The 16072-nt window shown below is 39.8% G+C and overlaps 1 protein-coding gene across 3 annotated transcripts in view; it reads right to left on the minus strand.

The window, feature by feature from the left end:
* RASA3 (RAS p21 protein activator 3) overlaps nucleotides 1-16072 on the minus strand; it is a 129503-nt gene that overhangs the window by 76285 nt on the left and 37146 nt on the right. For all 3 annotated transcript variants that reach the window (XR_014617004.1, XM_084226348.1, XM_084226349.1), the window contains exons 2-3: nucleotides 15325-15442; nucleotides 3923-4026 (exon numbers count right to left, since the gene is read on the minus strand). Coding sequence is in view for 2 of the 3 variants with exons in the window: in XM_084226348.1 (XP_084082474.1) it covers nucleotides 3923-4026; nucleotides 15325-15442 (222 nt within the window). In the remaining variant the exon portion in view is untranslated. The remainder of the gene's footprint in view (nucleotides 1-3922; nucleotides 4027-15324; nucleotides 15443-16072) is intronic.

Raw genomic sequence — 16072 nt, forward strand, 5'->3', positions numbered from 1 at the left:
TATTTGCTGTATTTTATCTTTAAAAAGAGAAAAATAATATTTCAGATCCACTGAACTCTGAATTTTCTTCATTATATTTGCATTTCAACCAGCATCCAATATTCTTCCAAGACACAATGGTTCAAAAATTGTGTCTGTTAAGCTAACAAAATCCCAGATGACTTAGCAATTATGATTAAGAAAATGCAAATGTAATAAGCAAACATGCAGACTCAAAAGATAGCTTTATCTGCACAATCCTCCCATCCTGTATGTCAAAATGCTACAGCATGTTCCAAAACATATCTGCTACACATGTTCCAGTTTGAGTTTGCTCGGCTCTTCTCAGAAGCCTGTGTCAGAGGTTTCAGGGGGTTCTTGTTTTTCATATTCTCTCCCACATCTTCCGCTTTTGGTAGCCTAACCCTTCTCATCTGTCACACACTGAGTTGCATTTCTGAAGTTAAAGAATTTACCATCACAAACTTATACTTCATATTTGAATAAATAAAAGCATGCCTCAGCTCCAGTAACACTGGAAGTCAGTACTGTAACTGGAAACATTGAACAGTGAACCAAAAGGAGTTCTGCTAGCCAACCATCTACAAAAAGTAGCTGCTTGCTGAATTCTCACCATTTTGACCCATGTGCACTCCATTCTCTGTCTCAAAACCCCCTCAAAACAAGCCAAATAACAATGCAAAGAGATGTCAAACATTTCAAACCACACATAGGTAAATTCACAAGCTCAGTAACATTTGGACTTTAAATCAGTCTCTCCTGGATAGAGATGACACTACCCCACAACTCCCTCCTCTGACAAAGTTCATTGCTGGATGAGCATGAATAACTACATTTTCTTCCACAGAAATCTCTCATGAAAACAGAATGTTACAAGGGATCTTGTAACATTCTGTTACAAGAATGCAAACAAAGGCCCCTGACTGTAAAATGCAAACAAAGGGCCCCTGACTGCAGAATTTGGTGGTTCAGTGGAAAAGAGCTAATTTTAGCTCTACTCTGATCACCCCTTTCAGTAGGGACATCTTCCAAACCTTCCTTGCTCAAGCCTCTTCAAGAAAAGGTGTAAGTCTTAAAACTGAACTGAAGATACACATAGAACAACTACTGCTTTTAAATGTTATACACTTTTACAAATTGAGGAGTTCCCTTGTTCAAAAAAAACTTCACTGTTGAGCTTTGCAGCTGCTGACTCCCATACTGAAAACAGCCACAAGCAGTTACTCCAGACCACTGTTGTCTTTCCAGAAAAATTTCCTACTACAAGCAGAACTTAAGAGAGTAGTATCAAACTCAAAGTAATTCTGGATTTTTTTTTTCCCTCCTTCTCTCCATTGCTATTTATCACACTTCCATATCTTTGAAATGCTTTTCAAAACATGTCTCAATAAGGAGGAATGGAAACAGGAGGAGGAGGAGAGGAAAAAATACTGCAATACATAACATGCACTGTAAAATCTCAATGTAGGCAGGAAACACCAGAGTTTTAACTTCTAGTGCTACATCAACACTGACACCAAGCTATGTGGTTTGGTTGACACACTGGAGAGAAGGAATGGCATCCAGGGGGCCTTGGACAATTGAAGAGGTGGGACAATAGGAGCTTCATGAAGTTTAATGAGGCCAAGTACAAGGTCCTGCATATGGGTCAGGGCAATCAGAAGTTCAAACACAGGCTGGGTAGTAAATGGATTCAGAGCAGCCCTGAAGAGAAGGACTTGGCAGTGCTGGTGGGCGAGAAGCTCAATGATCCAGCAATGTGTGCCTCAAATTTCCAAGGCAAGTGTATCCTGGGACTGCAACAAAAGCAGTGTGACCAGAAGATCTAGAGAGGTGATTCTGACCCTCTAACTCCACTCTTGTGAGACTCCAGCTGGTGTACTTTGTCCAGGTCTGGGGGCCCCCAGCACAAGAAGGATGGGGACCTGCTGGAATGAGTCCAGAGGAGGGTCAGTAAGCTGATCAGAGGGCTGGGGCACCTCTCCTATGAAGACAGCCTGGAGAAGACATGGCTCCAAAGAGATTTTCCAGCTGCCTCTCCATGCCTGAAGTGGGCCAACAAGAAGGCTGGAGAAGGGCTCTTTGTAGGGAATGTAGTGATAGGACAAGGGGGAATGGCCTTAAGTGAAGAGTAGCTTTAGAGTAGACATTAGGAACAAATTCTTTTCTGTGAGGGTGGTGAGGCACTGGAATAGGTTGCCCAAAGAAGCTGTGGATGCCCTATCCCCTGGAACTGTTCAATGCCAAGCTGGATGAAGCTACGAGCAACCTGGTCTAGTGGAAGGCGTCCACTTCACCATGCTTCAACTGAGGTGTAAACTAAATGGCCTTTAAGGTCCCTTCCAACCCAGCACTTTCTATGATCCTAAGACCAGTACAGCAACACACCAGTTTGCCTACCTGTGGATTCTGCAACACATGCAAAAGTTAACATTGCTATTTCCTGAAGAGAGCGAAAAAAGAAAACTTGATCAATCATTCAAGCATGCAAACAAAAGTCTTTATATTTTCTGCATGTTCTCTTCACAAACTGCTCCCAGTACCTTTAAGATTACTCTAGCAGCTCCTGAATAATTCGCCTCCAACATCAGAGTTTGATTATTAAAACATGAACTTAGGAAACATGGAGAAAACAAAAATATTTTCACTTCTTTATCTGCAATTTAACTTGTATGACATGTATTAGGTGGCTCAAGAGATTGTTTTCCCAAGAAAACAAGTAAAGCCCTGAGCAAGAAAAGTCCCAGCCCTGTTGATGGGTCACTCCAGCTGCTGAAAACTGCTGACACACAAGAGATTCAGATAATTTCAACAATGAAAAACTCATCAGTTGAAAGAAGGGAGCTGTTACTTTCAAAGTACAAGGGAAACTAGACATTAGAGAGAACAAAAAGCTTTCCAAAAGCTCACTCAGCTATCAGAAATAGACTCCCTCCTCCCCAGGATGCTACACACACAGGAGCTCACTTATGGACAAAGAGAATGACGACCTACTTTCTTAGCTCATACGTAAAACAATAATTATAAGAAAAAGCTTGTGACTGCATGACAAATTACTATAATGTAAAGATACATGTAAAATATCTGCACCACCACTCCATGATTTAAGACAATAAATTTTATGTCATTATACAAACTGTTGCTCAACATCTGACAACTTCCTCTCTACAATCTCTGTCAAGATAACTATAGCCATCTATTTCAAAAGAGATGAATAACTGAAAAAAAAAGTCCAAAGTGTTCAAGCAACTTAAAATAGAAACTGTTCCCCTCAATAACAACTAAGCTTTTACAAAGTTTTTATCCCCAGAGAGATAAATGGAGTGTTACGAAATTTGCTGCAGATGAAATACACAGAAAATATCTGGAAAAGCAGCAATCTTGTCAATCTCAAACAGGAACTGGAAGTCTTTTAGAGCTATTCTGTAGGTGACAGCTTGCTCTGATACACTCCACAAAACTCTGCCATCATTGTACTTGGGGTGCTTACAGCCAGCATCTATTCCTCCTGCTGTTAAGATAGCCATGGTTTAACAATACTGCACACACCTACCTAAGTCTGGGGGCTCTGGAACACTGCAACACTAATGGCCTTGCACTCAGAAAAAATAAAAAGTAACATTTGCAGTAACAAATGTGAGGTTGTAAACATTTAAATAAGGTTTTGTAGCCTGCTTTAGTTAAACTGTAATCTGCATTCACTATCACAACAGACAGTGCTTTTCTCCCCAACTTTTTAATACATAATGTGTAATATTGAAGGCAATTTGACAACTGACAAAAGGACAATTCTGAGCAGCACTTACCGCGCTATCATCATCAGTCCTATCAAGACCCCCAACTCCTAAGACTTCAAATGATGCAAAAGTTAAAATCTAAGAGAAATAAACTGTAAGGAAAGTAGTAATTTATGAACACATACCTATGATGGAATCCCTTCGAAAAACATCTCTGTCAAAAATATAAAATGACAGATGGCGAAAGGTCCGAGGAATTTCACAGTAAAAGTCTTCTCCATAGAAGGGGCTGAGTGAACAAAAAAAAAAGCCAACATACACAAACACATACACACACACAAAAGAAAAAGGAAAATAGATTAGTGTTGGTATCCTGGACAAGCCGGTGCGTTTATCTTTCACACCCAGAACATCACGCTCTGGACTGTGATGGTCTTTGCCAGCACTGAATGTTCACTTTTAAGCACTGTTACATTTTGACTCTTCCTAAATATCTTAAATGCTCACAGAACAAGATTTTTTAATGAGCAAAAAAAGAACAGATACTTCTTTCTATCTGGAAAACAAGTATCCCTTTGCAAAGGGGGCAGAGACCCCATTATTTGTTAACATACAGTGCCTTGAAGGGTAGAGAGAGGCCCCTGCTGCCAAAGAATGCTTACAGTAGACCATTAGGATAGAGATCACAAAAGCATACTGAACAGGATGGGAAAAACACAGTATGGTTCATGGGGTTTTTTTTTTAAAGCATTTAGTATATTTAAGATAAAATGCCTACAGCCATTGCATCTTTTCTTATCTCCTGCAAAGATTTTTATTTAAAGTCAGACTCAGTCAACTGATGGTAACTACGCCTTGGAGCTGGTACATGCTTGTTACCTCTGAGCACGGAGTATCTATTTTTGCATAGTGGAATTGTATAGTTTTGGTTTTGTTTTTTTACAGTAAGACCTTTTTTTAAAGACATTAAAAAAAAAATAAGAAAGTACTATCTCAGCATGAAAAGCTCCTTACAGACCAAGGGGCTTTCTTTGGATCCTGCCAATTTAAATGGGGGGAAAAAATTCTCAGACACCTGACAGCAACGCTTTCAGTTTCTTTCTATCAAATTACATGGTTAAGGATTTACTCCTAGGAACTATAAGCATATATAAACATTATTTATTCATTGACAGGTCTACCATTTTACACAGACCTTTCATTCCAAGTCACTCACGCTTCAGTAGATCTAAATGAGTGGATGAAATTCAAGTCACATGGACAAATACAGCAAGCACTGCAGATGCAGACTTAAAAATATATCTAATTCCAACAAGCCAAAAACCAGCAAGTTTTTTCTTCCCCTCTTAAACACAGACCTCCTTATTGCCTTGGTTGAGCTCAAAAATGAGACACAATTGTGTTGTACAGTTTTAATCACTATTAAGATTTTTTATGTTAGAAAATTAGATAAGCAAAAACAATTCCTTGAATAAACTTTTACATTTTTCAGAATTTTGTCAGGAAAGGAAATTTCCCTGGCTTCTTTCAGGGATGTTTTACACCACCATATGTTTTTGCTTGTATTTCTGCCTGTGGGAAAAATACACTCCCTCAGAATCACCACGTTCCCTCAAAAGATAGCTGACAAGTCTCCCTTAAAACACAAAGGCACTACCAATTAGCTCATCAGTCTGTGTTTGAAGGGAAAATGACACAATAATTTCATGAAATCCAGAGACATCACTCTGGATTCACCAAGAACATTATTTAAGTCACTACTCCACTAGCCACACAGACGAACACATGTTGGATGAACAAAAAAGCCCAAGGCATACCCACAGGTTAAACTTGCACCACTGAAATGGTTCCCATTCCTTGAAAAAAAATGCACCCAAGTTACAAGAACCAATGTGAGGCCCACTCAGCCATGAAGGCAGTGGAGGAAAACCTGACAGCTGGAAACGGCAGCTGGTTTGACTCCCATGCAATTCAGCACTCTGTTACATCCTCTCTACCCATTCTACTCTGAGAAGTTTCATTTGGAAGCAAGAATGTCACAGCCACCACTTCAGGCCCAGAATACCTTAATTCTTTGTTAAAAGCAGCTTCTACCACTAACTGGGAGCTGCAGGACTGTCCCAGCAGCCATGCCTCTGCTGGCAGCCCCGAGGGCCTCACTCTGTGCACATCACTTGGTGCACGTTTTCACACACAGGCTTAACCCTAGGGGGCCAAACAAATGCATTAATATTGCCCAAATACCTAGTGCATTATACATGCAGAACACTTTCATCATTCTGAGCTTTAATACTCTATTCAGCCATAAAATTGTCCTTTCTGCTGGAAGAACATGACAGATGAATTTATTCACTCATGACCTTAGAGTGAAACGATACTTAATGAACTGTGGATTATATATCCAATCCTCTATCAACAATATAAGGAAAGCATCAGTTTACTGCAATTCTAAATGCAATATAAATACAAGAGACTTTGACTGAGTATAATTTAATGATTCTGGGGGGAAGAGCAGGGAAGAGACATCAACTGGAACCTTTGGCAAGTCCCCCCCAATTAGTGTTTGCCATGGGTCTTCAACAGAGGCAGAAGTCAACTAAGATCACACCACAGCAAAACAAACAAGAGTGAAAAAAGCAGTGTGAACAACAAGAGGTACCTAGCCCAATGCAAAGATTCAGAAAGAGACTAATTAACAGAAGAAATGCTGTGAAGGCCGACTTAGCCATGCAGGGACCATATCATGTCACAAGGTTTCTAAGTCTGGGCAGTGCAGTCTGAGCCACCATCAACAGAAGAGAAGCATTGTTCTGCTCTTGGCTTCTCCCCTCTGAGATCTTGAACCCCCTGTAGATTCACAACCTCTCACAACTCAGGTAACACCCCTGAGGTGCGCTGGTTCTTAATTAATTTAAGCAAGCAGATTTCCAACACAAGCATACTCACTTTGCACTGGGTAATTAGCCAGCAAAGTTTTAATTGTAAGAATACACATCAAGATAAATCCGGTATGTTCCCAACCCAATCTTGTGTAGCTCTGCAGAAACAGTAACTTCTTTCTGAAGGAATTAAGCACAACCACACAAATACCTGCAGCTTCCATTTAAATGTGTGCTTTTTCTCCACCTATCTCTTCAGAACAGTACTCGCTTTGTCTCCCACCAAGACCTGAAGAGCAAGAGGTCGCAACAGTCAAATCCCATGATTTATTTCCCAAGCTAACTTATCTTGAGTGAGAACCCCAGGGCTCCAGAATGGTTTTTCCAAAAGAACAACTAAATCCCTCCCCCAGCATCTCCTCTCTCTGAAAAGCCAGAATTTGTCAGATAGGGATTCAGTGAGTACTTTTATTTTGACAGAGCAATTAATAAAAAGCAGCAACATCTGCCTACCCAGCCCTCAGGAGTCTGACAACATCCTCCAAAACAAATACTGGAACTAGCTTGACTGAAAACTCAGAAATCTTTCAAGAACCAAGCAAGTTCAGATTCAACTTACAGGTTTTGAGTTGAACTTTCCTTGTAGATGAACCAGCCCTACACTCAAGAGAAATTTTAATCATTCAAAGTGGAGGAGTGACAATGAGGAACTCCTCCCCAACCCTGTCAGCACAGACTGCACATGAATATGATTACAAGGGAAGGGCATGGCCAAGACCAGTGCTGTCATTATTTCAGTTTCTTCTGGACTTCAAACAAGTGATGGGATGTAACTGCTGAGAGCAGGAACTTGCAAGGCCAAATCAGTGGATTTCTGAAAATACAATTCAGCTCCTTCCAAGCAGAACATAACTGCATTTTCAAGCCCAGGTTCTTCAGTAAAGGACTACTAAATTCAGAATAGCACTGCTAATTTTCTTTTAGTTTTGCCATCACAGCAACAAAAAGAGTATCAGTGCAGGTATCAGCTGGGCTTTAGGTATGAAACAGGGCTTGTTCTTAAGCCACTGTCTCTTGTTTTCCTGATGGGGTTAGAAATGGAGAAAGATCTGTACCAATTTTTAAATCTTTGCTAAAAGCTTTCAGGCACACAAGGGCCTGATTAGCCTTCTATTCCACACACCCTCCTTCACTCTAATTTCTCTTTCAGTACATGCACATACCCTTAATATATCCTGAAAGAGGGAAGCCCAAGCTCAGCAGTCCTTGTTCCTTAGGAAGCACAGGGTTCTCTTACTGCACAGCTTTTGTACAGCCTCTATCACCCACACATACACTGAACAATCTTTTCTCAGGACACTTTCCCTAGCATGCTTCCATAACTCTCCCCACAGAACAGACACACACAAAAAATGAAGTCAGAAAGCTGCATAAACAGTGCAACCCATCTGAACCTTCAGGCATACTCACTCTCCCCCTCACCAAAAACCTGCTTGTTATGAATGCTTATGGCATAGGAGCAAGGTATGTTTTCTTGGAATACCAAGAAAACAAAACTAAAAAAGGTCCCTCTAGTATTGTTTCACTCACAGCTTTCCAGCCCTCCCCATTTCAAGGTATCTATTTTTGAATGTCTTCTAATGCATGTTTTGGCAGTGGATATTTTCAGGGGGAGACATGGAAGGAGAAGAGAAACAAAAATTACTGCACAGATCAAGCAGAATGAAAGCAAATAATGAAGAGAACCCTTACTTCAAACACAATAAACCCTCTAAAAAGGGTTCAAAAATTGTTCATATTTACATATTTTACTAAATTCCAGAACCATACTTGCAACTTTGTTTCATAGCTTCATATATCTACTGATATCATCACAATATTAACAGAGAGGAAGAGATTTCATAAAACAAATGTTAGTGTAAAAACATTTCTTTAGTTTCAGGCTGTGTTACAAAACCTCATGCTTGTTTTTCAATACTTAGGATTCGCTAAAGCAGTTTTGTTTCTGTGTTGGCACCAGTACTTCAGTGGATGAAGTGAAAGAGTTGCATGATGAATAATAATGAAACCCCTCAAACCAGAATTCTTTGTGTATGGATTTTTTTTTTAACTGCTTTTGTGATTAAAAGTAAGGACTATTAACATGCCACAGACAACTCCACATCCTTTGACTATTTTAAAAGGTTTAGAAATACTGAATTCATCCTGCTGCATGAACTGAACACCAGAGTTCACATCACCATGTGAGCAGGAAGCAAAATCAGTCTGTACAAAGGAGCACACTTGTTTGTTTCTACTACTAAGCTTTTTCTACTACTTGGCTAATACTTTTTATGCTATGCTTTGCAGCATATGTAAGGGAGTGGGGTAGAAGAGAGGAGGTTTATTCAAAGCAGATACAGCAAGCCAAATAAAATCTGAATGCACTTCAGTCTCCTACTAGACACAGAAGTAGAAGACAACAGGCAAGTAAGACAGGCTCTGTAAAAGCCAAAGTTGGTAGGTGTCACAGTAGCTTTCTAACACGATTTATTAAAAATTATTAATATTATATTTGAAGCACAATTTTGGCAGAGGACGTGCAACAGGAAGTATATAGCACAGGAGGCAACATCTAAATCCAAACAAATCACTTATGCCCACTGTTGAGAGTGCTGGCTGCAGTCTACCAGACAGCCACTGAGCCTAAGTGAATTTTTTCTCATGTCACTCTGCAGAGACACTCAGATGAACAGTGCTTTGTTACACCCATAACCAGCCCTACTACACAGAGAAAAAAATAAAGCAGGGTGCATTTTCTCAATCCTGTGCTCAGAAGAGACAGACAGACACATGAGCTATAGTTATCAACCTCACTTGACAGTTGCTGGTTTGGCTCAATGAGGCTTACAAGGATTATGATAAACTGAAGCAGCAGCCATTTGGCCCCTGGTCACCTCCCAAAATATTCTGTAAGATGACACACACAAACAGCAGAAGTCACATTACAGCTGCATTTACTTTTTTTTTTTTAATCACTCCAAGCAGCCTACAACACCAACAATTGTTACTCATATGGAGCAGCCCACAACATCAACAATTGTTACTCATATGGATGGCTTCTCATATAGATAAACACCCTCATTCATAAACCCTGCCTTGGGTCTCAAGGTTCACTTCATTCTCCTTCTTCCATTAAGTCTTGCTTCCCTTACTGGCACTCTTCCCAGCTATATTACTTCCCTGCACAGCCATGCAGTCCTTGGCTTCAATAATATCCCTGACCAGGCTGAAGCTGTATCCCTACCAGTCTTAATCCTTTCCCTTAGAGGCTTGGGGTGTTCCAGAACTGAAGTTTATGTTCATCAGGAATTCAAGCCACTGTTAGGTGCTGTCACATGCAGAAGACAGCAGACCCTGGGAACCCGCAGGAGTGAAGCTGCAGAACACACTACAACATCCACCTCAAGGCCTCTCTGCTTAAGGCATCTGGGCTGGGGAAAGCTGTTATTTCAAGGAGGTGAGCTGGCAGTGTAAGAATGTTGAAACAGCTAATGGAGCTAACTCAGATACAACAGCTAATTTTGGCAACATTCCAACTAAGGGAAACAACTTTGTGTTTAAAATTTGAGAAGTGGCCTGCATCCAAGATGCTATCAGAACATGCGAAGTTTAGCTACACAGCCATGAACTCCAAACACACTGGGAAAAAGGATTTAAGCAAACCTAGAATTAGAAAATAGAATTCAATATGGCAATAGAATAACTTAATGAAAGTTCTGAGAGCTACTGGCTGAATTTGTTAACCTGATCTAATTCTGAAACAAACACAGAGTAACCACCTATTAAAGAGGACACAGCCTGAACTATGAATTTACAGCACATTTCAATATACAGTCACAAGCACATGCAGACTTGTAGTTCTCACTGTTATGTTCACCAGAGACTAGCAAAATAAAAAAAATTTTAAAAAAAGAAAAAATCAGGGGTGGGAAAGTGGGGAAAGTGCTATGGCTTCATTTGCTGTTTCATTCAGGCTTTGATCACTATGTTTAGCACGTGAAAAATTCCTCAGTGAAATAGTGGTGAACTAAATAATCACAGACTCAAGATGCTTGGCTCACCTCTCTAAAGCACGCACTGTCAGACATTTGATTCTTAGCGTACGACAGATTTTGCCTTTATTCATATCCTTGAAACAAATTTAGAGATGTCACATTCCTTCCATTCTTCACCTATGATTTGAGAAGCTGCCTTGATTTCCTGTTGCAGCTGACACTGCCCTTTAAGTGAATGGGCACATATGATGCAAACTGCAAAGGCAAAGTCAGTCTTAACACCAACAATCCAAGAAAGTTCATCCTCAGGAAATACCTGTAGCTAGGAAACATTCCTGGATGGTGGAGCCTGAAGTAGGGAAAGCTACTAATGGGGGAAGATAAGTGTTTTATTGGGCAAAGGGAATTAATAGGCAAACTTCTTGTCAGGCTGTTTACTTGCAGAACTTTAGAAAATTTGTAGAGCTCTGCATTTTAAAAAACAGTCCTTCTAATATGCTCTTTAGGACATAAAATACACGAGTCCTTCACGTACATCTTTACTAGGTTATATGGAATAGATCCAAATCTATTCAGTGTCTTTATAGATGACGGTAGTATAAATATTGAATGACAAATACAAAACAGAGAAGCATATTAAATCCTGGCTCTAACTGACCTCTCCCTCATATCTTATGACTTGCATGTGACCTTCTTAGAATTTAGCAAAAGCTTGTGCCAAGTTTACAAAAACAGTGCTGCTTGAACAGTTCAAGATTCTCTCCCTGAGAACCTGGATTTCTTGGTCTGACCAATTCACATTTTCACTATTCTTGCCCAACGAACCCCAGAGAAGTGGGATGATTCTGAACCACCCATATAAACACTTTCATGTTGCTCTGTGGTTTTATAGGAAGGCCTGCCCCAGTGGTAACTAACCCTTGACTTGCTTCAGTCAGACACTACTAAAGTTTATCACAGCAGCCCTCAGAATTTTCCAGCACAAGGCAGCAGTGCCCACCATCCAGTTTAACAGCAGCATCCAGTTTAAAGAGGCTGGATGGCAGGAACGATTTAAGTTCTATGTTGGAATTTATGAGCCCCACCTGACTGCTGAACAGAGGAGGTAAGATTCACCATGCTGGCTCCTCTCAGTTTTTGAGACACACACTTAGATAAAGGGGATCAAGCTCTCTTCAGAGCACTGGTAAGGGCACTTGACTGGACAACAGGATGTGCTGGTTCAATTCTTTTGAGTTCTGAATGATTCATGCATTGTTGATTTAAAAGGTTACTGCTCTCAGCTGTCTTCTCATGCCTCTGCCACAGACTAATAAAGAAAGAAAATATGTTGCAGAAGATTAGGACAAAGCTCCGGGAGGCAACTTCTTACACTGTCCCAGCATAAAACAGGAGAGGATGAGTCAGAGTCTGAAGGTTCTATAACAGATATTCCAAGCAAGCCAGAATTGGACATTCATCCAAGTCCCTCTGGGAAGGAGAGATAACTGCTTCCTTTTTTCCATCTGCCAGTTCTATTTAAGCTTTACACCAGGACCAGGCCTGCATGGAAAAATATACATTTATGCAATGCCTAGTAGAAGCCTAAAGAAGCTCAACTGAGAAAAAAATGGGGGGGAAGGAGGGGAAACAGTAATTCCCAATTCACAAGTCATTGTATCAATTACAAGCCTTTTCATGCAAGTGAAGAAAAAAACATTTGGAAATGCTGCAAAAGATGGGCTTCTCCAGGATAAATCTGAACAAGAAGACATCATTCCAGAATCAGTAGTGCTAGGGCTGCATATGAAAGACCTCCTAATTCAGATTTTCACACAAAGTATCTTGTTTTCTATAGACTGCATAAAAGTAATATTTGAGGCTTATTGGAAGATAAGGGAGTTATCAGCTTTAGTAAAAATACAAGAAATATTTAAAACTTTATAGCAAGCCAGTCCTGTGCCAAACATGAAGTGACAGGAAGTAGAAACCAGGTATGAACAACAGACCAGAGCCAGTGATCTCTCCTTCAAACTGTAGAGGAGAACTGTGTCAAGCTGTGACACCCAGCCATGCAGTGCTTCAGGGAGGACTCAATCAATTTAGTCAAGCATTGGCCCAGCTTCACATCCCTGTTCCCAAACACTGTATCACTGCAGCAATGCCTCAGAAAAACAGACCAACACAACTCATGATTAAGCTGGCAGGTGCCTGCCAAAGGAGCACCATACATGAGAGCAGGAATTTCTCTGCTGCACGGAAATTCCATGGCCCATAGGGCACAGAAGCCTCACCTGCCCAATAACTCACTAAATGGGTTAAATCCATCTGCAAACAAGCATTAAAGAATGGAACAGCATGACTGGCTCCTCATCCCAGAATCCTACAAAAAACAATGGGCAACTGCAGTAGGGTCTGGTATCATTTGAAAAACATCTTCTGGAAGTCCATGTATGCATTTGTTTTAAAAAATGTAAACACAGTCATGAAAGACAGAGTAGCTGTTTGAGTGTGCCTCATGAATCAAGGGCAATTTCTACCCACAGACTGGGAAGACATCCCAGGATTACCACTCATGTATTTGGGATTTTTGTCTGCTTTTCTTTATGGCCCAGAAAAACAAAGACAGGGCTAAATGCAAAACTGAGTTGATATCAAGGTCTATAAGTGGATATTCAGAGACTGTAAAAGCAGCAAGTTTTTCAAAAATAGTATTTGAGAACAGAAGCTCACACAGGGAGAAGGCAGGCTCCCACTACTAGAAGCAAGAATGATGAAAGAGACCATCTTCAGTCAAGCCTTAGATCAAAGAAAATAGGTCCATAATAGGATTTTGAGAGGTCATCTGGTCCCACCACTGTTTCAAAGCTGGTAGATCCCTATCATTTAGTTGAGACAGACCATATAGAACCTATTAAAAGCCATCATCAATAAACACAAAAAATAACAAAATGTACTCCAGTGCTTCAGAACCTTTAGCAGAGATTTTTCTTCACAGTTAACCTTAACCTCAACTTCCTTCCCCACTGCAATTTGAGTTCATTGTTACTTGCAATATCCATACTGGACAGACAGAGCAGTTCCCCACCTTTCAAATTTTTGTTCTGATAGGGAGGTTGTTTGGGGTTCAGGATTTTTGTTTTGGTTTTTTGTTGGTTTTTTTTTTGCTTTGTTTTGTTTCATTTTTTTATTTACATATTTTTTTATGTCTACTCTCATACCTCTTCTCTAGAATAAACAATTCCAATATTTCGATCTTTCTTCGCCAGTTATGTTCTCCAGACCTCTGATCATTGCTCAGTTCTCCCCTGAATTTGCCTCAATTAACAAAATGAACTTAGTCCTGTCAGGAAACTAGAAACCCTCCAATTTTGCACAGCCTCCTCTACCTCTCCATCTTTATTAGACAATCTAAAAACAGATGCAACTTTTCCCACTGAAGGAATTATACTTGCGGCTTATTTTTATTATCAAGGGTTTATTTTTTCAATAGAAAAATGCTTGGATTAATTGAAGGAAATGACATCAACTATTCTCACACATCCTCACTTCCTATCTTCCACTTCCCTGTGAAGCACTAATGATCATCCAGAAAAAAAAATTTTAAAATCTCAAAAACAACAAAATGTATGTGATTCACAGAATCAGTTTTAAAAAAACAACTGGTTCAGGGATATTTGATTTAGGGACACTACCTGTCAGCTGTAGGGGCGAGGAAGAAAGCATACAGACCAATTTTTGCTTTTTGTTTGTATACTACAAATAAAAGTGCATTAGCATCATCACTCAAAAATACCAAGGCTTAAAAATAACAAAAAGCTGTGTGAAAGAACAACTAAAGAGACTTACAGGAACAAATCCCACTCACATTCCTGAAATGTATCAGGTACTTCTGAGTAGTTGGGAGTGAGGTCTAGAGATACTTCCTGAAGTACATTATTTGCAATAACAAGACAAATAGCAAATTCCTGACTTATTACTCAAATTGGGAAAAGGGTGAGAGTTATCTCTTAAGATAGAAGTTATGAACTTGATTGTTCCTTGCTGCTTCTTTCCTCTCCACTCAGAAAAAAGCCTGGTTTACCAGAATATACATATATGCCCAGCCTAGTTCCCTTTATTTTTTTTTTATGCCTAAGGATTTCCAGAAGAAAGCATTTTAACTTTTATTACATGCTTCTCATTCTGTTTCATTCTACATTTGACCTCTGCAATCTCATAGGAAGTGTCCAAGATAATCAGACAGGCATCTTATGTTCAAACCTCTCCTTTTAGTTACAGCCTCGTGACAGGAAAAAAAATAAAATTCTTAACTGACCTCCCTAGGGCAGCCAGACAAATGCAAAATTCTAAGCCTAGAAAGATGCAAAATGGAGTTTTGTGAACATTTTCTAAATTGAGATTTTAAAAGCTTAGGGAAGTACAAAACAAATATTGCAGGAAGAAAGAAGCACTGGTGGCACACTGGTAGGGAAAAAATTAATATGGATTGCCTTGGTGAAGGCATTTTCCTTTAAATACAGGTAGGTATCATGACATTACTGGACATTACCACCAGTGTTTTTAAAACTGGAAGAAGAATCCTATTCATCCTCTCTTTTCCCCTCAAGAAAGTATCTGTGGAATATTAAACAAACCTAGTTAGCAGATAATTAGAAGAGTCAACAGAACATTTATAGATGTATGTGTTACCATAATGACTTCTCCACTATTTTGGTCCTGAAAACCTCCTCCTGGTCCAGGTTTACAGTACAGTAGCAATCCCTCATCTTGTTTGGCCCCGGATATGTAGGAAGATTTTTGGCTTCACCTAAAGACAAGAAAGAAAAAAACCAGAAAGATTACATATTAAAATGCTACCCATAAATTAGTAATCTGTCAACTACTGCAGTGCCAGCAACATGGCTAAAGTATTATATTTTCCTTCTCAAATGTGAAGTCTCTATTAAACTTTGCAGCAGACTCAACCTGTTTTCAATGCAGTAGGTCCTGATCAAGTTTAGAGCTCAGCTAAGAACTCAAAAGTCTATTGCATCCAATTTATTCAAATGTATTTGGATGCAGACTATCTCCTTCCATACAACGTTTAGGTTTTGATCAATGTTCCCCTAAGATACCAAGAACCCCGCACAAAATAGCAACCAAGCTTTTCAACACAGCCCACTGATTTTATCCTAAAGTCATTACCAGAGCACAGCAAATGAGCTGTGCAGATCACAGCTCCACCACTCACCACGGATGTGGAGATGGAAAACAGTCACTTTAGTAACAGCCAACAGCCTTAGATCACAAGCTGGACTTCAAAGCACTCTGATGGGATAATTAGCACTTGTGAAGCTGCCTAAGGTCCTTGCAAAAAGGTACCGTGCAAGTCATGAATATTCTACACAATAACCATTTGTTTCAAAACTACAGCAAGAAGTAAGTACCATAATTAACA

This window comes from Fringilla coelebs, assembly GCF_963513975.1.
Source record: "Fringilla coelebs genome assembly, chromosome: 2".
NCBI classification, from domain to species: domain Eukaryota; kingdom Metazoa; phylum Chordata; class Aves; order Passeriformes; family Fringillidae; genus Fringilla; species Fringilla coelebs.